Here is a 27525-nt window from a genome sequence, read left to right on the forward strand (position 1 = left end):
TGTGAGCATATCTAAACTCCTTTTATTTTAAGTACCTTTGCTAACTTCAGCTTCTTCTTGCTTTCGTTTTCCTGTCATTAACTCCAGGTTATCTAGTCTGCATTCTATCTGTGTTCTGACCTTTCCTTTGTGACTTGGTCCAGTTTCCATTTCCTGCATGTCCTTTTTTTGTTTTCAGATTGTTTACATAGCTACATTGGCTTCCTTGGCTGTCTTCCATATTTTTCTCTAAATTAGAAGTGTTTACAATTGTGCTTTTAATATTGCATTCTTAGGGAATTGCAACTTCTCTTCAACTTCTTCCATTTCTACTTCTTTAGATTCCTTTTTATCATTGTTCTGCATTTTATAACATCCACTTTTTGGAAGTTTTAGCTTATTTTACCCTAGTATTTATTAAATGGACACTTCCCCCCAATGCTACAACTTGTTTCCACTTCCTCACCTAAGTTTTTCTTGCTCATTAGTAGCATATCAAGTCTGCTGACATCTCCTTTTGCTTATGGACTTGATGGTACTTTGCTTACATAAGGATTGAGATCCAAAAAAATAAGTTTGCTCCCAGTAGTAGCATAAACTATTATGTAAATATCACAGAGTTGCTCTATGAGTGAGATGAGGGGCCTCTAAATTTTATATCTAAAAATAAATAAACAAAACTGTTTTTAACACAACTCTAGCAAGCCCTTCCCTTGGGCTGCCTTATGTAGCTGTACAGTGATTATCCAAAGTATTTCAGGAAAACGGAAATGTAATTAGGCAACATTTGCTCTATAAGGAACTTCCATAATGGTGGTTTGCAAACAAATATTCTCTCTTTCTCCCCCCCCCCACTTTCTCTCCTTCATCTCTTTCTCTCCATCTCTTTCTCTCCCCCCTCTTTCTCTCCTTCATCTTTTTCTCCATCTCTCTTTCTCCCCCCTCTCTTTCTCTCCTTCATTTCTTTCTCTCCCCCTCTTTCTTTCCTTCATCTCTTTCTCTCCCCCTTTCTCTCCTTCATCTCCTTCTCCATCTTTTTCTCCCCCTCTCTTTCTCTCCATCTCTCTTTCTCCCCCCTGTCTCTCCTTCATCTCTCTTTCTCTCCATCTCTCTTTTTGCTCCCCTTTCTCTCCTTCATCTCTCTTTCTCTCCATCTCTTTCTCCTCTCCTGTTTGGGCAGCGGTGGCAGCGCACCTACCGCACCATCAGGTCGCCCCTCAACTTGGAGGCGGCACCTTAAGTCTGCACCCCACTGTGTGTGCGCCCGCCCAGCTGCGCCTGCAGCTGGCTCTGGTTGCTCTTACTGAGCTTCGCAGTGGGGCAGACGGCTCCCCTCCTCCTCCTGGAGCCCATTACAATGCAAAGCTTCAGCTGCAGCCTGGACAGCCAGGGTTCCAGAGTGGAGAAAAGTCTCACATCTCCCCCAGTGACTGGATGGGCTAGGGCAGGGGTGGGCAAATGTGGCTCTTTTACAACCTGTGGACTTCAACTCCCAGAATTCCTGAGACGGCTGTCTCAGGAATTCTGGGAGTTGAAGTCCACAGGTTGTAAAAGAGCCACATTTGCCCACCCCTGGGCTAGGGTAGACTGGCATCACGCGGGTGGAAGGTGGGGTGGGGCGAGGGGCGGGTGAGCCAGCAATTTAACAAACGATTCGGTGTGCTGCGAGGCCAATAAAAGAACACCGAACCGTTTGTTAAATTGTTGGCTCACCCGCCCCTCGCCCCGCCCCGCCCACCACTATTTATTGGCAATAAATAGTGGTGCGGAGGGGCAGGGCAAGGGGTGGGGCAAGCCAGCAATTTAACAAACGGTTCGGCCAAACCGCCTAGAACCGGCAGAATCCCACCACTGGTTATGATAGAGCCGCTTATACTGCACTAGTAAAACCACACTTGGAATGCTGCATCCAAGTCCCTTCCAACCCTATTATTCTATATTATTGCCTTAACTGTGTGAAGAAATACTTCACTACTCATCACTCAGCCTTGTAGAAATCCTATATCCAGTGGTGAAATCCAAAAATTTTCCCTATCGGTTTCGTGGATGTGGCTTGGTGGGTGTGGCTTGGTGGTCATGTGAATGGCTGGGCATGGCCAATACAATGTCACTCCCACTCAGTCACATGACATACACACATCCACCATATCTACCTAGGTTTTGTGGCTCCCGATGTTTTCTGTGGGAAATGGGTCATGGGACTGAGTGGGCGTGGCCAACTTGATTGGTCTCACCCTTAGGAAATTTCTCCTTAGTCCAACTCACAATAAAATAGCACTGTTCCAATATTTAGAATAGAATAAAATAACAGAGTTGGAAAGGACCTTGGAGGTCTTCTAGTCCAATCCCCTGCTTAGGCAGGAAACCCTACACCACTTCAGATAAGTGATTGTCCAATCTCTTCTTAAAAACTTCCAGTGTTGGAGCATTTAAAACTTCTGGAGGCAAGTTGTTCCACTGATTAATTGTTCTGTCAGGAAATTTGAGGGGCTCCTACAAAAATGAAGGAGTTAATTTATTTTCCAAAACAATAAAAGACACAACAAGAAACAATGGATGGAAACTAACCAAAGAGAAAAGCAACCTAGAACTAAGGAGAAATTTCCTAAGGATGAGACCAATCAACCAATGGAATAGAATAGCTTGCCTTCAGAAGTTGTGGGTCTAGAGGCTTTCAAAAAGAGCGAGGGAAGTACACCCCAAAAGGAAAGTGCCAGGAACCACTAAAATAATGCAGAAAACTTAAAACAGCCATTCCCCTTTTAAAAAAAAGGCAACCCCAAAGCAAAGGCAGCAGCTGAGAGGGAAACTAAGAGCAGCTGCTCAACCTAATTGAAAGCCTGGGCGTGCGGCCAAAAGCCATTAGCCCTTCCAACTCTATTATTCTATGTCCGTGTGCTGGAAGCGGCATGCAGAACCATCCTGCGAGGAATGTGTGGCCTTGCTGGCTCCTCTTCCACGTTCCTGTGCACACATGCGCACCGGTCGGCTGGCCGTCGCGCATGTGGGAGCGCCGAAACCCGGAAGAGCAGCATTCCATCGCACATACACAAAACAGCACCTGAACGTCCGGATTTACGGCGCGTGCATGCGCAATGGCCAGCTGTTTGTCGGGCGTGCATCCTTGCCAGAAACCGGAAGTTTGGATGCCGGCTCACGCATGTGCGACAGCCCACCGCTCTTCTGAGTATCGGCGCTCCCATGTGCACAAAGGCCAGTGAGGCCGCACAGTTCAGGCGGGATGGTTTCGCATGCCATTTCCGGCACACAGGCCGGCACGCGGTGACGTAAAAGGTTAGCCATCACTGTTCTATGTTATCTATGTTCTAAATTGCATGCTCACAGCAGAAGCAACATAGCTGGCTGGATCACACATGCATTAAATTCACGGCCTGCATGATCATCATTGTTCCCTCCTGTATCTTTTCCCCCAGGAAGAAACAAGATGTAGCCAACACTGCAGCAGCTATAAAAGGTCTTGGGAAACTCCGGGGAGTTTCAGCTGAGTATTACTTAATACCTTTATAAAGAAAATGTTTGTAATCTTGTCCTTCTTCCTGAAGGGAAGAGGTTAATCCTATCCCTAGATGGGTGATTTATGGGTTTCCCTGCCCTAATCCTGTCAATTTCTGTTGTTTATTGACTTGATTCAGCGTGTATTGGCTGCATTCCAGCTGTAACCGTTAAGTGGAGCTATTAACTGAAGGGAGAGAAAGAGAAGAAAAACCTCTCTTGCACTTTATTTTTAACCTGTTCTCCGAACTGCCTAACCAATTTACTAACAGTTTGGGCGAACCAGTGAGAACAAGCTGAATTTCACCTGTGCCTGTATATAAAAAATGAAAAAAACCTATTCCTTTCTGTTTTCTCCACGTCATCTTAATACCTTAGTCTCAAATGCCCCTAGGGGAGTAATTATAGCTCCTCAGCATTCTGGTTGTTCTTTTCTGAAAATTTTTCAGGTCTGCTTTTTGAGATGTGATTGCAAGCACATCATACCCAAGCATATTTGCAACCTACATTTGTATATACAGTATTTGTATAGAACCATTTTTATTTCACCATCTCTTTTAATCAGCCCTAACACAGGATATAAATATTCAACTGTTGCTAAAGGATGGAAGGATAGGACTTGAATTCAATAATAAGAAAAAACATTTTGAATTTGGAAATTTGATGATGATCATCATTGTCATTATCATTCAGGTTTCCTAGCTTTCACTATCTGTCTGGTAAAATCTGTGCCAAGAAAATGCTATCCCCCCCACATCTGGATTATCTCTGGATTTAGTTGATTAACAGGATCCACAAATTTCAGTTCTGGCCCTGGGGGCCAGGGCCATCTGGGAGTTATGTGCTGCCTCCGGAGCCTCTGGAATCTGACATCAGCGAGGCAGAAGAACACTGTGAGCCTGTTCCCAGTGTGCGCATGCGCAGAGCTGCCAGTTCATATTGTCAATTCAAGCTCTGAGAAGTCCATTTGACTCTGTGCTCCATTTGGCCTTGCAAAACTAATTGACAATTAGGTCTCTGGCAGTGTTTCAAGGGAGATAAAGGTGGGTACTTTTCAACTGTGTCAACTCGAGCAGACATCTGTCAGAATCTTCACAGACTGTTTGTGAATCATTACCATAATCTCTCCCCCCTTTGCCTCCTACTTCCTCCTGCACTTCTTCCACAAATGGCTGTGCCCCCTCCCCCCATTTATGGCAGGATGCCAGCACCTTAGCGGAGCAGAGCAAAGATGGCAGAGCTAACACTAATACTTCCTGAAGAAGACACAAGCCCTTCAAATACATTTCAAGTCTACAGTTAATGGATTCCTCTCTGGAAATAAAGGGTTAAAGAACTAGCATCTTCTCAAGAGACCTTGTATTTTCTCCTCCCTCTTTCTAAACTAAGGTGAAGAGCAAAGATGGAGAGTGATAAGCTTCAAAATCACCAGGTGTGAGGCAAAGAGACAAACCGCAGCCATAGGTAGATTTTTGGTTTAGTAGCTCATGATATCCCACAAACCAAGCACATAGAAGGTACAGGGGCTACAGCCACATATTTCGTGATTGAAAATCTCCTAAAGGTAAGAACTTTTTGAGACTAGAGTAATAGTTTCATTGGATGCATTGAACAGAATGCAAAGTATTGTGGTCTGGATACAAAATTTTGAGAGATGTGTAATCAGTTTAAGAAAAATTAAGGGGCTGAGAAGCTCAGTATTATGACAGAAATATGCAAATAAATAAAAATCAGAAAGTATGTTATATCCTGTCAGTATTAATAATGCCTAAATTGTATGAAAATAATGAGTCAAGATATTCAAGTTGTCTAACTTTACATCTCATCCCCCTAAAACTAAAGTGAACTCCCACTGGAGTTCATTCTAAAAGATAGAATCTCATCAGAAACTGGATAATTGCCTGTGTGTCCTACACACAGAGATAACTATAAAGCTGAACAGGCAACTAATGGTAACCCGCTTCTGGAATAATTTATTGAATGTTTCAGTTCAGATCAGTTTACTTTATTGATTAGCCCTTGGGCCATATCAAAGTATATTTCATGTTAAATTGCCTATAATTTCTAATTACCTGTGAATACAGTGGGACTTTGCACAGTATTGCATCACTGTCAAGCTCTTATAAAGCCCATGAGGCTGTATCTGCCATATAAGTGTTATAATGCTTAAAAAATCCAAAACAATGTACATATAATATTTCAAGGACAGCTATAAAGACACCAGCCCACAACAATACATTTTCCTTCAGCTACACTGTATTATTTCTGTTGTTATATAGATGTAAAATTCAACTTCAATGTATAAAAGAACCACAAGGATTGCATTGTGCAGCTTTTGACAAAACGTCTGTTACCATAAGTCCAGACCTTTTGAAGAAATGTGTAAATGCTTAACAAAAATTTATCAAAAGAACTGGAGGGTAGCACTAACCTTTTTCACATCATCCCAAGTCCTGATGAATATGTTTGTTTATTTATTTGTCATATTTAAAACCGCCCTTCTCCTTACAAAGGGAATCTGGATGGTGTAGAATAAAAAATCAAAAGCATAAAAAAACAGTATATAAAATTTAAAAGAGGCAAGAGAAGAATTAATTAAAAGATGGGGAGGGGTTATTCAAAGCACCAACTAACCCCACAACTGTGTGCCCATCTGTGCATCCCATGCAAGGGCACAGAACCTTGTTTTTATGGTTTTACAGAAAGCTAGGAGAGTTACAGCCTTGATGGATATAACCTGCTTATACGGACAAGTATCTGGTTTTAAAATAAATGCAGCTAAAACAAAAATAATAGCTAAAAATATGGTTAGGAGCCAAAAAGAAGAGATAGAAAGGTTAACAGGATTTGAAGTAGTTAAGAAGGTTAAATATCTGGGGGTCTATATTATGACTGCAAATACGAAATTATATCAGTATAACTATGAACCATTATGGCACAAAATACAGAAAGAGTTGGACAACTGGAAAAAACTACAACTGTCTTTGCTGGGAAGGATAGCTGCTGTAAAAATGAATATTTTACCAAAATTTCTATTTCTTTTTCAAATGATACCAATACTTAAAAAAGATGAGAATTTGAAGGAATGGCAGAAGGGCATAAATAAGTTTGTGTGGGCAGGGAAGAAACCACGAGTCAAACAAAAGATATTGCAAGATACTAGAGAAAGAGGTGGTCTTAAGATGCCCAATTTAAGATTGTATTATGAAGCTGCTGCCCTCTCAGCAATCACAGATTGGATAAACTTAACGGAGGAAAAGATATTGAATATTGAAGGATATGGTTTGGTTTATGGCTGGCATGCTTACTTAGTGTATGATAAGAAAGTAGATAAGACTTTTAAAAGTCATATATTAAGAAATGCTCTATTGCGTGTCTGGAAAAAGTATAAATATAAACTAAATGATAGGTTACCAATATGGACAGTACCCAGACACGCGATAGAGAACATAAATTTAGAGCAAAAGCAAGATAAGATTACATATAAGGAACTCCTTTATAAGGAAGGAGTCAGACTACAGTTAAAATCCATGGAACAATTAAAAGAAGAAGGGATTATTAAGACTTGGTTTCAATATGGACAGCTGCTGGCCAGATGGAGAGAAGATCAAAAAATTGGTATTTTGCAGCAGGATGAGAATTTGATAAAGCAAATAAGAGATGAAGGTCAAATGCACATAAAAAGGTTGTACAATGCATTATTGGAAATAGATTCAGAAACAGACTTAGTCAAGGATTGTATGATAAAATGGGTACAAAATGTAGGTGAACCAATAATGATGGAAACATGGGAAAATATATGGGTTAGAAATGTAAGATTTACACAAGCACAAAATTTAAGGGAGAATTTTTACAAAATGTTTTATAGATGGCATTTAGACCCAAAAAAACTAGCTTGTATGTATCCAAATTTACAACCCAAGTGTTGGCGATGTGAGTGTGAAGATGCTACATGTTTTCATATATGGTGGACATGTAAAAAGATTAAGGCTTTTTGGATAAAAATATGGTGGATTATTCAAAATATTTTGAAGAAAAAAATTAAATTTACACCACAGTTTTTTCTGTTGGGAATAGTTACGGATTGTACTGTAATAGAGACTAAGCTGGTTTTGAACTTAATAACAGCTGCCAGATTACTGGTGGCACAGTACTGGAAGAAGGAAGATCCACCTACTATTGAGGAATGGACATTAAAAGTTGTGCATCTGGCGGAAATGGCAAAAATTTCATCATACCTTAAAGACCATTCAAATGAGAGATATATATTGGAATGGAGAAAATGGATTGATTACATACAGAAGAAGTATCCGAATAAGAAGATTCATATAGCTTATGAATGAAATAATATTAAGTAGTTTATGTTTGTTTTTTTCTGAGTTACAAGGAGTTAAGGACCTAGGGAGAATATGAAATGTAATAATTTGTTAGCACATTTTAGTTCTTGGTTTGTGAATGCTATACCCTGTGCTCGTTCTGGGAAGTCTAGGGAGGGGGGTGGGGGGAGGGAGGGGAAGGGAGGGTGGGAAGGGGAGGGGGGTTGAGGGGGGAAGGGTGGGGAGGTGAAAATGTTTGTATTTTTCATAAAACTTTTCAATAAAAAAAAAAAAGAAAGCTAGGAGAGTGTGGACTCACCTCACCTCTGAGGAGAGCCTCACTTCTGGGGGGAGCGTGCACCATAGGGAAGGCGCAACAGCAGAAAAGACTCTCTTTCTGGACTCCACCAGTTGGAATTCTTTAACTGATAGGATCTGCAACATACCTTCCCTGCCTGACCGGCTGGGGTGAGATAATGTAACAGGATGAAGACGGTTCTGTAGTTAATCTGACCACATGCACATATAGGGCTTTAAAGGTCATAACCAACACCTTGGGCTTGGAAACAAACCAGCATCTAATGCAGATCACGCAGCAGAGATGTTATGTGCATCATTCTTTGGGCACCCAAAATTGCCTATGCAGCCACATACCAGCTGAAGCTTCCAGATATTTTTCAAGGGTAGCCTCATACAGAATGTATTGCAATCATTCAGACAGGGGATGGCCAGGGCACAAGTGACTGAGTGAAGAGCCTCCCTATACAGTAATGAGCATAACTGGTGTACAACATGAAATATTGGACCATAAAGTTAGTGTCTTGCCTCAGCATGAAATTATTCTGTTTAGCCTTCCTACCACCCTCTTCTATATAACGTTAATATAGTCCAAATCCAGGATGAGCTACAATCTTGTTTGTCAAAGGATGGTCTGCACTCTGCAATTCCCTGGCATTGATTTTCAGGTGGGTATTTCAGTGGGTTTAATGAAAACGTATCAAGTTCATCAATAGAGAATGGAGGCTATAAAATTTAGGAAATGGAATATTAGGTCAGAATCTGTGGAAGTAATTCAGCAGGAAACCAAGGATCCTAAGGTGAAGAAGAGCAAATCCAACAACTAGTTATGATAATGGGAATAATCTCCTAGAGGTAAGATTTAATCTGGTTCTTAACAAAAGGATCGCAGTACAGAGGATACCAGGTAGCTCTCCCCTCCAAAAAAGGCATCTTGGTGTCACAAATCATTTCCCATGGTTAAATTGAGAAGGCAAGAGATTGACATTTTTTGCCCCCCTGATCTAAATACATGATACAAAAGCGCTAGTGGAGATCCCTTGCCTATCAGAAACCAGAGCTTGGCAGTTGCAAGAAAATAACAGCTGCTAGAGTGCTGCTAAGCAACAGCTTCAGCTTGTATCTAGCAGCAGCAAAGAAAACAAGGCCTGAGTTAACAACTGAAGGATATTGGCAAAATGGCCCAGAGTCATTGACTACAGTTTGATGGCAGTTTTTCTGGAACGTATTGTTTGTAATGACAACACAACATTGAGGACCTGAAGAGGGAAGAGGACTACTTCCCATTCTCTCACTTCTAAGAAATAGATTTTTAGTGAATCTGATGTGGACTGCCAGAGTAAGTGGGATCAGAGCTGTGCTGCTAATTTCTGAACAATAGGCTCAGTAGTGACAGACAGTAGGGTGGAGGAAAGGTTAAAAATGTCCTTACTTGGTAGCCAAGAAAAATTATAACAGTTTGTTTCTCTAGCTTTCTCTCTGGAGCCATTTATCCTGACACGTTAGTTGGGAGAGGGAAGAGGAATTAATGTTACAAGGTGCATTCCAACACTCTTCCACCCCACATCCCTTATATGGGTTGAAGCCATTCCAGCACCGAGTCTATCACAATTTGCTACCACCATCTGGCCACCCACCACCACCTTGCTGCAGGGCATCTCACACCGGCCAACTTGCCACAGAGACAGCTCATTGTGAGCCTGGGCCTTCCACTCTGGTTTCGAAAGCCAGGCCAGCTTAAAGGAAGTGAAAGTTCCCACCAGCCCACTTTCTCTGAAGGTTTCCTTGCCTCGCTTTCCAACAGCCCCCTGTGAAAGGCAGGCTAAGTGGGAATCATTGTTCCATGCATACACACATGCACACATGCATGCATGTGTGCACACACACATACACAGAGACCATTCCAAGCTTGAGGTGCGTGGGAAGAAGGACCTCTCATTTGGTGTGCTGCACTGAACCCTGACAGCACCCGGGTGGGGAGAGAGGCAAGAGGGATGATGATAGGGCAACTCATTCCCAACGGCTGTCACCACAAAGGCTCTTCCTCCTGAAGGGTTCAGCCTGGAACAATGATTCCTGTATAGCCTTCCTGGACTCCTTCTCTGAAGGCATCCTCGCTTCACTTTCCAGTGCCCCCCCACCATGAAAGGCAAACTAAGTGGGAGTTATTGTTCTGTGCTGGTCACCCTGTCACCATCCCTGCTTGTTCCCTTTCCTGCCTGAAAGCTGTCATAGTCCAGGACAGCACACTGAAGGAGAGGTCCTTCTTCCCAAGCCCAGTCATGATTGGCAGCTTGCCAGCTTGGATGCAGATAAAAATCCCTAAGCTTGGTATGGTCTGTGTGTCTAGGTGTGTGCAGAACAATAACTCCCAGTTAGCTTGCCTTTCATGGAAAATGAGGCAAGGAAGCCTTCAGAGAAAGAGTGTAGGCTGGCAGGAACTTTCGCCTCCCTTAAGCCAGGCCTGCTTTGGAAACCAGAATGGAAAGCCCAGGCTCGTGGTGAGTTTTCCCTGCAGCAAGTTGGCCAAGGCAAGGTGTCCCATGGCCAGGTGGCAGCATCCAAGTTGCCGTGGCAAATTGTCCAGTACCTGCTTTCATTTCTTTGCTCCTGTAAATGCAATTAAGCAACTGCAAGTGGAGTCTTCCTTGATATTCTTCTTCACATTATCTCATCATTTGACATGATCACAAGGCTAAATGTTACCATGCTTTTTTTTTTTTTTTACTGGGGGCTCTGATAATCTTTCAAAATAAATAAGGTCCTCTCCTGAGCCAGTTCCTGAGAAAACAAATTGAAGCTGATACAAGTTTCTGTTTATGTGAAAGGCTTCTGAAGTGCTTAATTTGGGTCCTGGTGATACCTGGGTCATTCTGCTGAGCTATTGAAGGTGCAGGTAGTTGGGTTTACACATTAAGTTAAACCATAATGTGGTTGTTTGATTCTGGCTTAGTATATAGTGCAATCCCAAAATATAAAGAGAAACGTGTACATCTGATTCCCTGTAAAGATGAAAGCTGTAGTTTTACTGGTTGCTTTGGCAATTATTATGCTTTAGTTTTGAATAGGTAAAACACAATGCAGTGGGTTCAAAAACACTTGACTAATGTCAAATTTAGCTCTGTATGGGGCTGTGCTCCTACTGAAAGAGTTGGTGTGCAATCTGGGGGTGTTCCTGGACTCTTAGTTCCTGCAGAAATAGTAGATAGAAGCTATGGACAAGAGAGATTTTGTCCAATTGTAGCTAATGCCCCACACATGGCTCATGTTGGAGCAACAGACCCTGGCTAATCATCATGTCACCTTGCAGACTACTATAATGTACATGGGAGTGACCTTGATGACCACCCAGAGGTGTGTTTTTTGAGGACACAAATATTTGTGTATTTTTGCGTGCAGATGATGCCATATTATTGGCTAAGAACATGAATCAATTGCAAGAAATAGTAGAATGTATATGCAATTATTACCATGGGTTTTTTAAATTAATAAATTAATTTATCAAAGAAAGGTAAATTGAACTATGAAAAATTATACATAAATGACAAACTAGAGCAAGTAGATGAATTTGTATACCTTAGTATATTTATTGACTAAATATGGAAAATGTATGAAAGTGGCATGTTGAGGTGATTTAGTTACATAGAGAGAATGTTGAGTTGAAGAACAAATATATGAAAAAAAATGAATGGGTAAAAAAGAAAGAAAAAACATAAGAGAATCATGATTGGAAGAAGTAGATAAAATCCTGAAAAAGGGTGAGAATTTTAAAGAACAAAGGACAATGTATCAATTTGTATATCTATATACTAGTGAAACATGGACACTAACCTCACAATTGATACAAAAGCAATGAGTGGCACAAAGAGCCATGGAAAGATACATGATTGGCATTATAGGACAAGATAGAAAGACCTGCACATGGATTAGAGAACAAATGAAACTGTACAATGTCATCAAGAGAGTAAAAGAATTGAAATGGACTGGTCACATAGCAAGAAAAACTGATGTCAGGTGGGCCAAGGCAGTCATAGAATGGATCCCACTTGATAAAAGGAATCCACAAAAGAGACCTAAAACAAGATGGATCAATAACATCAGCAAGTATTGAGGGCCCCATTGGCAAAACAAAGCTCAGGACCATATTGGTTGGAAACATGCGGAAGAGGCCTTTATCCTGCAGTGGATAGACAATGGCGATGATGATGATATCTATATGCAAGAAATAAGGATAGAAAAGTTTGTTATATTGAACAGTGTTGAACTTATATTGAACTAGAATTAGTTGTATTTCCTTTCCTTTTTTCCAGCTCACACCTTTAATTACTTTAACATTGTTTCTGATTCCCTTTCTGTATTTTGTATAATGTTGATGCCCCAAAATAGAACAACATGGTGGACAAGTACATTTAAGTTTGCATTCTTAATTCTGGAAGTATCTGAGTATGAGGCATTGCAATGACATGGTTATGTTGTTGAAGTTGGAATTTTTCAGCTATTTAAATTTTGTACATTTATTTGGCAGCAAATGATAGGTAACAGAAAATTGATGTTCTAAAATCTACAATCTAAGACTGTACTATTAATGACTTCATAAATTTGTCATTCATTTTAATGTCTTTGTTTTATGGCCAAAAATATGGCCAAACCCTACCCTATCACTGTGCTTTCTATGGTTTTCTCACCAAAATGATAATTATCATTCTCTTGACTGCAGGTACAAAATGAATATCTGTTTCTCCTTCCTGAAGATGATGATGTTTGTATTTAATGGAGTGATCTTTGTAAGTATGTGCTAGGGTGGATGAAAACTGGTTGTGGCAGAGAGTTAAATAAATAGTTAAATAAATAGTTCAGGAGGTTGAACAGATGCACAAAGTATACTTTTGCAAAATATCTGTGATGTGCAGATGTGAGAGGTTTAAGAGCAATATGAATCTCGTGTGTGGAAATACTCAGCATGGGAAAGCAATCTTAATATGTTCCGTTATTCATACAACAGAACAAATATGAAAAGAAAAAATTGTTCCCCACTGTAGTTCTCTTATAATGTAATGGCATAAATTGGGAATGACCCCAATTTCCTCCATCCTCCAATCCTTAACAAATCCTGTCCAACAATGTCTGATAGAAATAATTGCATGGGATAATTTGAAGGATTAAGTACCATCCTTCTCTGCAAGTTTGTTTATTCTAGTATGTGGATTTGCTCACCAACAAATAGTTCCATTCTCAGTATAAGTAGTCATCACTTAATGACCCTAACTGGGACTGGCAATCCTGTTGCTGAGTGAAATGTCACATTACTGTTCCACTCAGCAACAGCAGTTTTGGCTGTTTTTGAGTGAATACCACATGGTCGTTAGGCGAGAACCCAAGCCGCTGTTGGAAAAAGGTAAGGGGATACCTCCACTTCAACTTCCCCGGTTCATCTGTTTCCCACATTTCTGCTGTTTTGGCCTCCTTTGTACCCATTGCTGCTAGCTGCTGCTGCTGCCACCCAGCCCTGCCTGCTGCCCCCATACTAGATACTCACTGCATTATATACCAGTATGGTACCAGCTAGGGTCTTCTTTCATGCCACCTTCTTTCATGCTAGTGTAGCCAGGGTCTACCTTGTGCACCAGCCTGGGCTTCCATTTGCACTTGGCTAGTTCACAAACAGAAGCCCTGATCAATATCATAGAAAAAAAACCACAAACCTAGTACAGAACCTCTATCCAACCCAACCCACTCTGATGCAGCCTCACTGGTGCCGAGCAATCAATTTCATAGACTTTCTCTGGAAGAAAACATGCAGACACTTAGAAAAGAAACATCATCAAATGTCCCTTAAAAAGTAGCATCATCAAGTGCTTCTGTGATAGGTAGAAAAATACCCCAAACCTCCCTAGGAAAAAAAAAGGTGATTGTTGGTGATAGGAGATTCAATTCAGAATCTCAGAACCTGCCATCTGTAGACCAGACAGTCAATCCAGAGAGGTATGTTGTCTCCCTGGAGCAAAAATCAAAGATGTGGCTGAGAAGCTAACCAAAATAATTAAAACCACAGCTTACTACCCTTTCCTACTGCTACACATAGGACCTGAAAATGTCCTGAAAATGTACCTGAAAACAATATTGAGTGATTACGAGTAGCTAGGCAAGAAAGTTGAGGAGTTAGGTGCACAAGCAGTTTTTTTATCTGTATTGCTAATGAAAGGTCAACTTCCAGTAAGAGAACAAAGAATTCTAAGCTAAACCCACTGGCTAAAGGGTTGGTGTCACCAAAAGAACTTTGGATTCCTGGACCATGGTCTGCACTACCTCCATGATGGGCTTTTGGCAAGGGATGGGCACCTCACAAAGACTGGGAAGAATGTTTTCAGGAAACGACTGGTTCAACTTATCAGGAGGGTTTTAAACTAAAATTGAGGGGGGAAGGAGACCAATCTGTAGGATCTCCAGGACCTAATTCCAAGCAAAAAGCCCTAGAAAACAAATCAATGAGGTAAGGAGGGATGGGAAGGAAGAAAATTTAAACACCAAATAGGAGACATAGGACGCATACAAACAGTCAGACATAAAGATCTAAAATGCCTATATACAAATGCTCAAAGTTTGGGAACAAGCAGGGTGAACTTGAATTATTAATACACAAAGGTAGATATGATATAATTAGAATTACTGAAACTTGACTGGAACATACTGATAAAAGGATACAAACTCTTCAAAAAAACCAGACCCCATAAAAGGAGATGGAATTGCACTATATGTAAAAGATCACTATATTGCCACAGAAATGCATGAAACCAAAGACAAAAACCTCCATAGAATGCATATGGATCAATATAAAAGAAAAATAATAATAACATTGGTATATGTGTATATTACAGGCTATCCAACCAAGCAGAAAAAATAGATGTACTTTTTGCTAACCAATTAACAAATATATGTAGGAAACACACTACAATACCAATGGGGGACTTCAATTACCCTGACATCAACTGGAAGACTAATTCTGCACCAAGTGAGAAATCGAATAGGTTCCTGACCAACCTAGCTGACAACTTTGTTGCCCAAAAGATAGAGGAGGGAACTAAGGGACAGCCAAACTGGACTTAATTCTCACGAACAGAGAAGAAGTGATGGAGTTGAACTTTGGGTGAGAGTGATCATGTCCTACTGGAATTCAATATAATGCAAACACAAGCAATAGAATATAATGATACCAGAGTCTTAGATTTTAAAAGAGCTGATTTTAACAAACTCAGAGAGAGCTTGGGAAAGATTCCTTGCGTGAAAATCCTAAAGGGGAAAACAAATTCAAGAAGCTTGGAAAACTCTGAAAAATACAATCATAAAAGCCCAATCCAGTACAATACCACTGAAAAAGGAAAACAAGAAATCCAAGAAGAAACCAGCATGGCCGCACAAAGATCTCTCTGACAAATTGAAACACAAACAGGACAAGTATAAAAATGGAAAGAGGGACACATACCAGTAATTAAGGCAGAATATCAGCAGATAGCCAGAATCTGCAAAGACAAAGTCAGGAAAGCAAAGACTCAGAATGAACAAAGACTTGCAAAAAAAAAAGTCAAAGATAAAAAATAAAGTTTCTTCCAACATATAAATAACAAGAAAAAAATCAAGGAAACAGTCAGTCCACTAAAGAGAGAAGATGGCAAGGAAGTAACAGGCAGCAGAGAGAAAGCAGAGCTGCTTAACTCATTGTTTGTTTTTTTTAAAAAAATAATCTTTATTCACATTTTCCATTAAAAACAAAAGAAAAACAACACATCATATAAATAACAAACAAAACAACACAACAGCAACAAACAACCAAACAACAAAATAGACAAAAAAAAAAAGAGCAAGCGTATCTCTAAACAGTACCTTAATAACCTAGTATTCGGTACCGTATATCTATATTATAATACGGAGAAGACAGAACATCTTACATACCTTTATAAAACAATTAGGTCTATCTGACCTCACTTTACTTGTATAATATAATTTTTTCAATAGATATAATTTCTCATCTAATTTGGGTTATATTTTCCTCTTCTCTAGCCACCCATAAATTTTTTCCCAATATAAACCTATTTGTGTTTGATCTCTGTCTTTTAATTTCTTAATCAATTTATCTGCTTCAGCACAGTCCAAAATCTTCTTTATAATAGCTTCCTCTGATGGGATATTTTGATTTTTCCAAAGTTGAGCGTACCCCAATCTCGCCGCTGTGATGATGTGCAATGCAAGATACCATAAGTCTCTTTTCATATTTTCTGGCTTGGAGCCGAGCAGGCATGTCTCTGGATGCCATTCGATCTTTTGATTTAAAATCTCATTCAGCCATTTTTTTATTTCCCCCCAGAATTCTACTGCTTTTGGGCACGTCCACCACTGATGGTAATAAGTGCCACGCTCAAACCCACATTTCCAGAATTCCGCAGATTGTCCAGTAAACATTTTAGCTAGTCTATCCGGGGGAAGATGCCACCTGTATATCATCTTGTAGATGTTTTCTTTGTATGCCGTGGAGACTACTAATTTCATATTCTCCCACCAAATCTCTTGTCATTTCTCTAAAATTTGAATATCCAAAATTTTTTCCCCCAGGCAATCATTGTATCCTTAATTATTTCTTCACCTATCTCTATTTTCATCAACAATTTATAAGTTTTCGAAATCATGCCTTTTTCTTGGCCTATCAAAATTTTGTCTAATTCTTGTAACTCACCATTAATACCTTTCTCTCTATCTTTTTTGTATTTAGATTGAATCTGTGTATAGGTCCACCAGTCCACTTGTACCCCTTGGGAGTTCAATTCCTGTTTAGATTTTAATTTTCCTTGTACATTCAGCAAATCTTTATATGTTAATTTTCCCATGAAGTTATAGAGTTTGGGGTATATCAGTGCTTCTAAGGGTGATATCCAGCACGGTGTTTTAATATAATATTTTTTACTAACTTTTTCCCAATTCCGAATTAAAATATTTCTTATGTAATGTCGGGTGAACCATTTGCTTTGTGGGGTATTATCTCGCCAAAGTGCCATATGCCAACCCTGATGTACCGTATTTTCCGGCGTATAAGACGACCGGGCATATAAGACGACCCCTGAATTTTCCTGTTAAAATATAGGGTTTGGGCTATACTCGCCGTATAAGACTACCCCTCTTCCAATGCACACCAAATAAAAATTAAAAAACATCAACTGGCTCACCCACAATGTAAAAGCAGCTGTGCTAGACCCAAAATGGCTCCTGCAACAAGCAGGAACCTCACACAGCCACAAAAAGCCCAAAAAAACAACTTTCACACTTTACACACACACAACACAACACAACACAACTGGCTCACCCACAATGTAAAAGCAGCTGTGCTAGACCCAAAATGGCCCCTGAAACAAGCAGGAACCTCACACAGCCTTGGTAGTACAGTGGTCTAAAGCACCTTGTTATTAAGACCAGCTGCCTGCAATTACTGCAGGTTCGAATCTCGCCAGGCTCAAGGTTGACTCAGCCTTCCATCCTTTCTAAGGTAGGTAAATTGAGGACCCAGTTGTGGGGGCAATAAGCTGATTTTGTATAAATATACAAAAGGATGAAGGCTATTGCTTAGCACATTGTAAGCCGCCCTGAGTCTCCGGAGAAGGGCGGCATATAAATCAAAATTAGAAAAAAAAAAACAGCCCCCAAAAGCCCCAAAAAAACAACTTTCACACTTACACACACAAAATTCCACATACAGCTTTGTGAGATTTTGTGTGTTTGTGTAGTTAGAGTGAAACACTACAAAAACATACTAAATCTCAGAAAGCTGAGATTTGGTAGTACAGTGGTCTAAAGCACCCTGTTATTAAGACCAGCTGCCTGCAATTACTGTCAATTACTGAATCTCGCCAAGGCTCAAGGTTGACTCAGCCTTCCATCCTTTCTAAGGTAGGTAAATTGAGGACCCAGTTGTGGGGGCAATAAGCTGACTTTGTATAAATATACAAAAGAATGAAGGCTATTGCTTAGCGCATTGTAAGCTGCCCTGAGTCTCCGGAGAAGGGCGGCATATAAACAAATTATATATATATATAAGCGAAGCAAGGCAAGCAAAGCAAGGCAAGCAGCTAAGGTAAGCAAGCTGGAGGGGGAAAACTTTTTCCCTTCTCCATGGCTCTGGTGATCCCAACTGAGTTGCCTGATTAGCAGATCATCAGGGCTTTTTTTTTTTTTTTTATTTGATTTATATGCCGCCCTTCTCCGAAGACTCAGGGCGGCTTACAATGTGCTCAGCAATAGCCTTCATCCTTTTGTATATTTATACAAAGTCAGCTTATTGCCCCCACAACTGGGTCCTCAATGGCTTGGATCGTCAGAGCCATTTAAGGCTCGTCAGAGCCTTTGGGCTGGTCTGCCTGGTTACAGGAGAACGACATCCGGCGTATAAGACGACCCCCGACTTTTGAGAAGATTTTCATGTGTTAAAAAGTCATCTTATACGCCGGAAAATACGGTAGGTCGAAACCTTCTATTTTAAGGAGACGGCTATTACCTAAAGTAATCCATTCTTTTACCCAGGTTAACAGAGCGGCTACATAGTAATTCTCCCAACATGGTAAGCCCAGGCCTCCTCTTTCTTTTATCTCTTGCATCATCTTTTTTTTAATCCGTGGCTTTTTCCCCTGCCAGATAAATTTAGTTATTATTTGGTTTAAGTCCATGAAAAATTTTTTAGATAGATTCACTGGGGCAGTTTGAAACAGAAAGTTAAATTTCGGTAGCACATAGGATTTTACTGTTATTACTCGTCCTAGAAGTGAGATTTGTATTTTACCCCATTTGTCTAAGTCTTTTCTTATTTGAATTTGTAGTTTATTGTAGTTATCTTCTTGTATGCTCGAGCATCTACTAGTTAGCCGAATTCCAACATAAAAAGAACAAGAAAAAAATCAAGGAAATAGTCAGTCCACTAAAGAGAGAAGATGGAAAGGAAGTAACAGGCAGCAGAGAGAAAGCAGAGCTTTCTCTCTGAGAAAAGAGAACACTTGTCTGATCTTGATGAATACAAATCACCCAGACCTGATGGATTACATCCCAGAGTTCTAAAGGACCTGGCAGATGTCATCTCAGAACCACTGTACCATATCTTTCAAAAATCTTGGAGCACCGGGGAACTACCAGAGGACTGGAAAAGAGCTGATGTGGTTCCCATCTTAAAAAGGGGGGGGATGGGGGGGGAAACAGACCCAAGAAACTATAGACCAATCAGCCTAACAGCAATACCTGGGAAGATACTGGAAAAGATAATAAAAAAACAGATCTGCCAACATCTAGAAATGAGTAAAGTAATAACTAGAAGTTAGCATGAGTTTTTTAAAAAGAGATTATGCCAAACCAATCTTATTTCGTCCTTTGACAAAGTAAATAAATTAGTAGATCAGCAAAGTACTGTGGACATAGTATGCTTAGACTTCAGCAAGGCATTCAACAAAGTAGAATACAACCTACTTTTGGTAAACTAGAAAAAAGTGTGAAAGATAGCATCACCATCAGATGGATTTATAACTGGCTGACAAACCATACTCAACGAATAGTCCTTAATGGTACTACGTCTAAATGGAGGGTAGTAATCAGTGGGGGACCATAAGGTTCCATCTTAGGCACAATACTCTTCAATATCTTCATAAATGACTTAGATGAGGGAATAGAAGGGGAACTCATCAAATTTGCAGACGATACTAAGCTGGCAGGAATAGCCAACACCCTAGAGGATAGGCTCAAGATCCAGATGGATCTTGACAGACTTGAACACTGGGCCCAATCTAACAAAATGAAATTCAATGTAGAGAAAAGTAATGTCTTACACTTAGGCAAGAAAAACCAAAAGTACACATATAGGTTGGGTGAAACCAGGCTTAATAGCAGTAAATGTGAGTAAATGTGAGAAGGATCTTAGTGGACTTATCCACTAAGTCTTAGTGAACAATCAATTAAATATGAGTCAACAGTGTGCGGCAGCAGCCAAAAAAGCCAATGCAATCCTAAATTGCATTAACAGAGGGATTCAATCAAGATCATGTGAGGTACTAATACCATTCTATAAAGCCTTAGTAAGACCACACCTAGAGTACTGCAGTTTTGGTCACCACGCTATAAAAAAGATGTTGAGACTCTAGAACAGTGATGGCTAACCTTTTTTCCTTGGGTGCCGAAAGTGTGTGCGTGCGATAGCGCACACACGCATGCCCACACCCATAATGCAATGTCCCGTTATGGGCCTAGCAGGCCTCTCTGAGGCCTTCGGAGGCCGGAAATGGCCCGTTTCCAGCCTTCCAATACTTCCAGTAGGCCTGTTTTATGCTCTCTCCAGGCTCCAGACGTTTTCCTGGAACCTTTGGGAGGGTGAAAACGGCCTCCCCCGGCCCTCCGGAGGCCCTCTGGAGGCCAGAAATGGCCTGTTTCCGGACTTCTGGGAGTCCCGTTTTTCACCCTCCCAAAGCCTCCACGTAAGCCCTGTAGTTACCTGGCATCCAAAATGGGCCACATGGAGACTCCTAGGAGGGGAAGGGAGGCATGGGTGGGGCCAGCCAAAAATCATCTGGCTGGCGGGAGATGCGCGCAGATGCACAGTGGAGTTGCCTTAGGGCAATGGCTCGCATGCCCGCAGAGATGACTCTGTGAGCCACCTGTGGCACGTGTGCCATAGGTTCACCATCTAGAAAGAGTGCAGAGAAATGCAACAAAGATGATTAGGGGATTGGAATCTAAAACGTATGAAGAATTATTACAGGAACTGGCACGGCTAGTCTAGTGAAGAAAAGGACCAGGGGAGACATGATAACAGTGTTCCAATATTTGAGTGGCTGTTACAGAGAGGAAGGGGTCAAGCTATTTTCCAAAGCATCTGAAGGCCAGCAAGGAATAATGGATGGAAACTGATCAAGAAGAAATTCAACCTAGAAATAAGGAGAAATTTTCTGACAGTGGGACAATGGGACACTTGCAGGGGTGAAATGCTCCCGGTTCAGAGAACTGGTAGCAAAAATCCCTGCCCACCCCCACCCCCCATGTCCAGTTGAGCCGCACAATCATCAGGGGCTTTTTTTTTACTTTTAAAAGCATTTTTTTACACCCTTTTCGGCCAAAAAATGCTTTTAAAAGTAAAAAAAAAAAAGCCTCTGATGATCGTGCAGCTCAGCTGGGATCGTCAAAGGCTGTTAAAAGAAAAAAAACCCTTTTTTTCTTTTAAATTCCTCTGATGATCCCAGCTGAGTTGCCTGATCGGCAGAGGCTTTTTAAAAGAAAAAAAGGTTTTTTTTTCTTTTAAATGCCTCTGATGATCCAAGCTGAGTTGTCTGGTCGTCAGAGGCATTTAAAAGAAAAAAAAGCCTCTGCCGATCAGGCAACTCAGCTGGGATCGTCAGAGCCTTTTGAAAGCATTTTTTTTACAACCTCTTCGCCGAAGAGATTGTAGAAAAAATGGTTTTAAAAGTAAAAAAAAAAATTGGCCATGCCCACCCAGTCACATTAACCCCTACCACCACCAAGCCACGCCCACAGAACCGGTAGTAACAAATTTTAGATTTCACCACTGGACACTTGCCTTCAGAAGTTGTGGGTGCTTCATCACTGAAGAATTTCAAGAAAAAATTGTACTACCATATGTCAGAAATGGTGTAAGATCTCCTGCTTGGGTGGGGGTTGGACTAGATAAAAGGTCCCTTCCAAGTCTGGTATTCTGTTAGCTCAAAATATCTGAATGCAGCTCTGGAGTGGGGAGCAAATGGAGGACTGTGGCCAGCAGAAGAGATCCTGGGTGGGACATGAACAGAGGCCATGAGCTGGTATAGTAGCAGTATACAGTACATGAAGTGGGTATGACAGTAATGAACAAGGCAGCAGGAACAGCTGGCAGCAGGAACAGCTGGCAGCATTAGATAGGCAGACAGCCAAAGGCCAGTGAAAAATGCTTCAAGTCCTCACTGAATGAATGACTGTTAAGAGAGGACCATCTGTAGTGTTGACACTAAATAGATAGTATCAGGCTCCAGAAACCAAGAAAGACATGTGCTGATTCTACCAAGCAGATTTTTATAGGTTTTATATACATATTTTTTTACACCTAGTCCTCACTCAACAACTGGTTTTTTTATGTTCATTTAAAGTTACAGTGGCTATAGAATGAGTGCTTTACAGTCTGTAGGCACCTCCAGCTGTCATAAATGGTCACACTGCCTCCCATAGTCGCTGACTACACATCAGAGGAGTCAACTTTACAACTGTTTGCAGCCTACCATGGTCACCTGACCACAATTTGCAATGTTTTTTTTGTCAGTTTCCAGCAGTTTATGCTGATTTCTGATAAAAAAAACACTCATTCAAATTAATGGGTTGGGTTAACAACTGTAGCCTTTACTTAATAACTTCAATATTTGTTTAATGACTGTTGCAAAAGAGGCTGGAAATTTACTTCCGGCCCTGTGAGTACCATAACTTACAATTGCAACAATTTATGACTGTAATTCTGAGCTCAATTATAGTTGTAAGTCAAGGACTATCTATATAGATTGTACATTGTCTTAAGTCTCCATTGTGGTAAAAGGGAGATTTATGAATGTTTCTAATCAGTCTATTGATACTGGTTCAGTTTGTTAGGAATGAAATGTTGAAGCTAGCAAACAGTCGTTTTTGCTCAAAAGTTTTTATTGCAGAATTAGAACTTTCTAATGCAGAAGTGATACCTTCTGGTTTCTCTCCATTTTCCTCCCAGCTAGGGGGCCTGGCTTTGCTGGGCATTGGTATCTGGGTGAAGGTAGATGGTGATTCCTTTGAGAAGATCCTTGGAGTTGCTGCACCACAAATGATGCTTCTGCTCCATGTGGGTTACCTGTGCATAACAGTTGGCAGCATCCTTTTCATCATGGGCTTTTTGGGATGCTGGGGAGCTGTGAAAGAAAGCAGATGTCTCCTGCTGGTAGTAAGTGATTTGCAAAAAGATATTGCCATGGACCAAATGTGGGTGTTGTGAAGTTGCTAAACTGTAAAGTTTACACATGGCTACTCTCATCTTGACTTAACCTATGCTCCTAGACCTTTTCTGCCTTCCAGTTCTTCTGAATCTTGATATGCTGGTAGAGTCCCAAAATAAATGTCCCAACTAGCATTTATCATGAAAGGATCACCAGGCTTTTTTTTCCAATAATTTTTTATTCCTATTTATTTTATGGGGCTGGATTGAAGTCAGTTCTCGATAATGGTATTACTCAAAAATTCCAGTTAGGTGGGCAGGAATATTATTTTCTGTTACTTAAAATTATCTTAAAATATTAATAGATGGTACAAAGAATTATTCTACTTAGATTCTTTATCAGCAAAAGACTGATGAAAGGTTAAAGGAGTTGTAGGTAGGTCCCGAGGACATATCGATATGTGTTTTGAAGCACATAAGTGCTTTCAAATTCAAAATGCTGCACAGCCCTAGTACTGGTTGCTATTTGACATTTGAAATAACCTGTCAAGTCTTTAAGGCAGATCAGGTCAGAAAACAAGTATCACAAACCATAGAGTACTTTATTGAAATAGGCTTTAATAATGGAATCTTGAAAGCCTAATATAGTTTCTACTTCTTATACCCAAGAGAGTCAAGGCAGGCTAATCTTGATTTTCTTCATCATGACATCAAACATCATTATAAAGCACCTGAGAAGTGCCTTAAAATCTATCTCTCTACTGTGTTTCCCTGAAAATAAGACCCTGTCTTATATTTTTTTGAACCCTGAAATAAGCGCTTGGCCTTATTTTCAGGGAGGTCTTATTATTTTGGGAAGCATGGAGCAAGACGGGGCTCCTCTTGCTGTCCTACCTGATTTCCAGCTCTGTTTCCCTAACCCTAACCAGAGGAAATGGCGGGGACCGGCTGCACACACGTTTAAATTTTTTTTGGGGGGGGCTTATTTTAGCTCATGCGCTCAAAAGCCCGATTGGGCTTATTATCAGGGGATGTCTTATTTTCAGGGAAACAGGGTATGAAGCCTACCTAGTTTAGAAACAGTTTAGTTAAATGATCTGGCTGCTTCATTCTGTCAAATAGGCTGTTCCTTATATGTGGTGTGGGGGGCAGTCTCAGGTCACTTCACTTTTGGCAGGATGTTGCCTTCTATCCATCTCCCTTATAATCCACATGGACATCATTTATAGTCAGTATAAGTACAATATGCCTAAAATTGGGTTGCTATTTATTTATTTATTTATTTATTTATTTATTTATTTATTTATTTATTTATTTAAAAAATTGTATACCGCCCTTCTCCCTGAGGACTCAGGGTGGTGAACAGCCAAGTAGAAGCATAAACTACAAACATTAAAATACAATTAAAAAGATATATATAAATTTGGCCCCGTAATTAAAAACAATAACAAACAATTAAAAACATTTTAAAAAGTGTTAGGCCAGCCCGGCTTGCTGGAAAAAGAAGGTTTTAAGGGCATGGCGGAAGGCACCGAGGTCTTGGATTCTCCTTATCTCTGGGGGCAGCTGATTCCAGATATAATATAAATATTATTAATACTATGAGAACATACCCTGTTTCCCCCAAAATAAGACATCCCCTGATAATAAGTCCAATAGGACTTTTGAGCACATGGCAATAAGGCCAAGTGCTTATTTCAGGGTTCAAAATAATATAAGACAGGGTCTCCACTCCACTCTGGAGCTGCGGTGCCACAGTGGTTTGAGTGCAGTACTGCAGGTAGTTCGAATTCCACCAGGCTCAAGATTGACTTGGCTTTCCATCCTTCCGAAGTGGGTAAAATGAGGACCCAGATTGTTGGGGGCAATATGCTGACTCTGTAAACTGCTTAGAGAGGGCTGTAAAGCACTGTGAAGCGGTATATAAGTCTAAGTGCTATTGCTAACAAACTCAACAAAAGAAAGAATAGCACACCTTATCTACTCACTGCAGTATGTTTCTCTTTCTGACAACTAAAACCAATTATATGGTGCAATATTGAATCTCTGTATGTAAAAACATTGGGAAGTCACTTTATTTAGATTTTGCCTAAACCCTGAGCCTTAACTGGCATTTCTGGCTCTGGCTTTGCTGGTAGTGAACAGCACATTTCTCTGTTTCTAGTTTTTTGCAGTTATACTAGTAATCTTCACAGCAGAAGTGGTGTGTGCTGTTGTGGTGCTGATTTTCTCCACTGTGGTAAGTCATGGCTACCCCTCCCCCAACCACATTTTTCCACATGCTATTCAATACCCATCCTAGTAGGATATCTGGAAGTATAGTCCAATAGGTCTAAAGAACGCCAAATTTAGGCAAGCTGATTTAGCATGTTGATGACACAGTTCATCCAACTATAGTGAAAGATTTTGAACAGTTGATAAGGCAGATGACACTTTAAACAGTATTATATGGAAGTGAAGTGACAAATTGTAGTATTATCATTTACCATTAATATGCCTCTTGACTCCAGGCAAATATATTTGTTGAACACTTGAAAATCTGGGCCATGAAGACTTTAAAAGAAGACTATGGGAGGCAAGAAGACCTCACAGCCATTTGGGACACTACAATGAAACAGGTAATTCAACCGACAAAGACCAGTTTTATAAAATCATAGAATCATGGGGCTGGAAGGGATCTTGGAGGTTTTCTAGTCCAATCCCCTGCCCAAGGCAGGAGTCCTTATACCATCCAGGACAAATTAATGTTCAATCTTTTCTTGAAAACCTCCAGCAATGGAGTACTCACAGCTCTGGGAGGCAAGTTTTTTCACTGACTAATTGTTCTGTCAGGAAATTCCTCCTTAGATTAGATCTCTCTCTAACGAGCATCCTGAAGCACCAGGAAACTACCAAAGAGAAAAAAAAATGGAAAGAGGGATACATAACTAAGGCAGAACACCAACGTATAGTCTGAATCTGCAAAGATGGTCAGGAAAGCTAAGAATCAGAATGAACATTTACAAGAAATGTCAGAATTTTTTTTAAAAAAGTTTCAACATATTAAAAAAAAAAAACCAATGAAAAAGTCAAGGAAAAAAATCAGTCCACTAATGGGAGAAGATGACAAGAAGGTGACAGGCAGCAAGGAGAAAGCAGAACTGCTAAATTCATTCTTGGCATATGTCTTCACAGAAAAGAAAAAAAAATAGCCCAACCTACCAAAAGCAGAACCCTAAAAGACAGACTAGGAATACAGGTTAAAATAGACAAGAAATGGTAAAACAACACCTATTCACCCTATTCAAATCACCAGGACCAGATGGATTACATCCCAGAGTTCTGAAGGAGCTGACAGACAAGATCTCAGACCCATTGAATTATATCTTTCAAAGATCCTGGAACACTGGGGAACTACCAAAAGAACTGATGTGGTTCCATCTTCAAAAAAAAAAAAAAAAAAAAAGTGGGGGGGGTGGGGAAATGGATCCAGGAAACTGCAGATCAATCAGCTTGACATCAATTCCTGCAAAGATCCTGGGGGGGGGGGGAACCAAGCAGCAGATTTGTGAACCATGAACAAGGTGATTAATAGAAGCCAGCATCAGTTTATTAAAAACAGATTGTGCTAAAAAAAAAACCTGATTGCCTTTTTTAATAAAGTGACTAAATTAGTGAATCAACGAAATGTTGTATATATACTTGGACTTTGGTAAGCTATTTGATAAAGTAGAATACAGCCTACTTTTTGGAAAGATAGAACAATATGGGACAGACATTATCACCACCACATGGATTCACAACCAACTACCAATCACACTCAGCAGGTAGTCCTCAATGGAACAACGTCTACATGGAGGGAAGCATGCAGTGCAATATCTCAAGGTTCTGTCTTAGGCCCAGTGCTCTTCAGTATCGTCATAAATTATCTCTCAAATTTTATATCCACATAGGATATCACATAGTTACTGCTGAAAATTAACTTGTGATAATATGTCAGCGCTCAAATGACTCTCTGGCATGCCACTGCAATCTTGTTAGCCTGTCTTCCACTTTAACACAAACAAATTCTAAGTCTGATTTTGAAATCTGCTACAGTTTTGTTCAAATACAGCTGCATTTTAAATAAATACCAGGGTATGTCTGGGGAAAGTCTCTTTTTTCATTTATGATTTAATTTGTACTTGCATCTAGACTGTTCTGTTTTAATCTCTGTATGCATCAATAAAGTTCAAGAAGGAACAGAAAGGCTGAGAAAATATAATGAATTGTATATGTGCAGCAATCTGAAGAACCAACTGAATAACAGAGTAACAGAATAATAGTTAGAAGAGACCTTGGAAGTCATCTAATCCAATCCCCAGCATGAACAGGAGACTCATTTCAAACAAATGGTTGTCCAGTCTCTTCTTGAAAGCCTCCAGTGATGGATCACCCACAACTTCTGAAGGCAAGCCATTCCACTGGTTGATTATTCTCACCATTAGGAAA

The 27525-nt window shown here is 40.3% G+C and overlaps 1 protein-coding gene across 5 annotated transcripts in view; it reads left to right on the forward strand.

Annotated features, from left to right (window-relative positions):
- Window positions 1–4874: 4874 nt before the first annotated feature.
- Window positions 4875–27525, forward strand: part of TSPAN16 (tetraspanin 16) — a 43620-nt gene continuing 20969 nt past the window's right edge. For 2 of the 5 annotated variants that reach the window (XM_034437779.3, XM_034437775.3), the window contains exons 1-5: window positions 9207–9444; window positions 12823–12889; window positions 22858–23064; window positions 25220–25294; window positions 25566–25673. In XM_034437779.3, the coding sequence (XP_034293670.1) occupies window positions 12830–12889; window positions 22858–23064; window positions 25220–25294; window positions 25566–25673 (450 nt within the window). In that variant the 5' untranslated portion in view covers window positions 9207–9444; window positions 12823–12829. Of the gene's footprint in view, window positions 5057–8590; window positions 8774–9206; window positions 9445–12822; window positions 12890–22857; window positions 23065–25219; window positions 25295–25565; window positions 25674–27525 lie in introns of those variants that run through there. The other 3 variants (XM_034437776.3, XM_034437778.3, XM_087888532.1) reach the window with 3 other exon arrangements.

The sequence above is a fragment of the Pantherophis guttatus genome, chromosome 2 (genome assembly GCF_059756535.1).
Source record: "Pantherophis guttatus breed Tessera chromosome 2, ASM5975653v1, whole genome shotgun sequence".
Taxonomy (NCBI): domain Eukaryota; kingdom Metazoa; phylum Chordata; class Lepidosauria; order Squamata; family Colubridae; genus Pantherophis; species Pantherophis guttatus.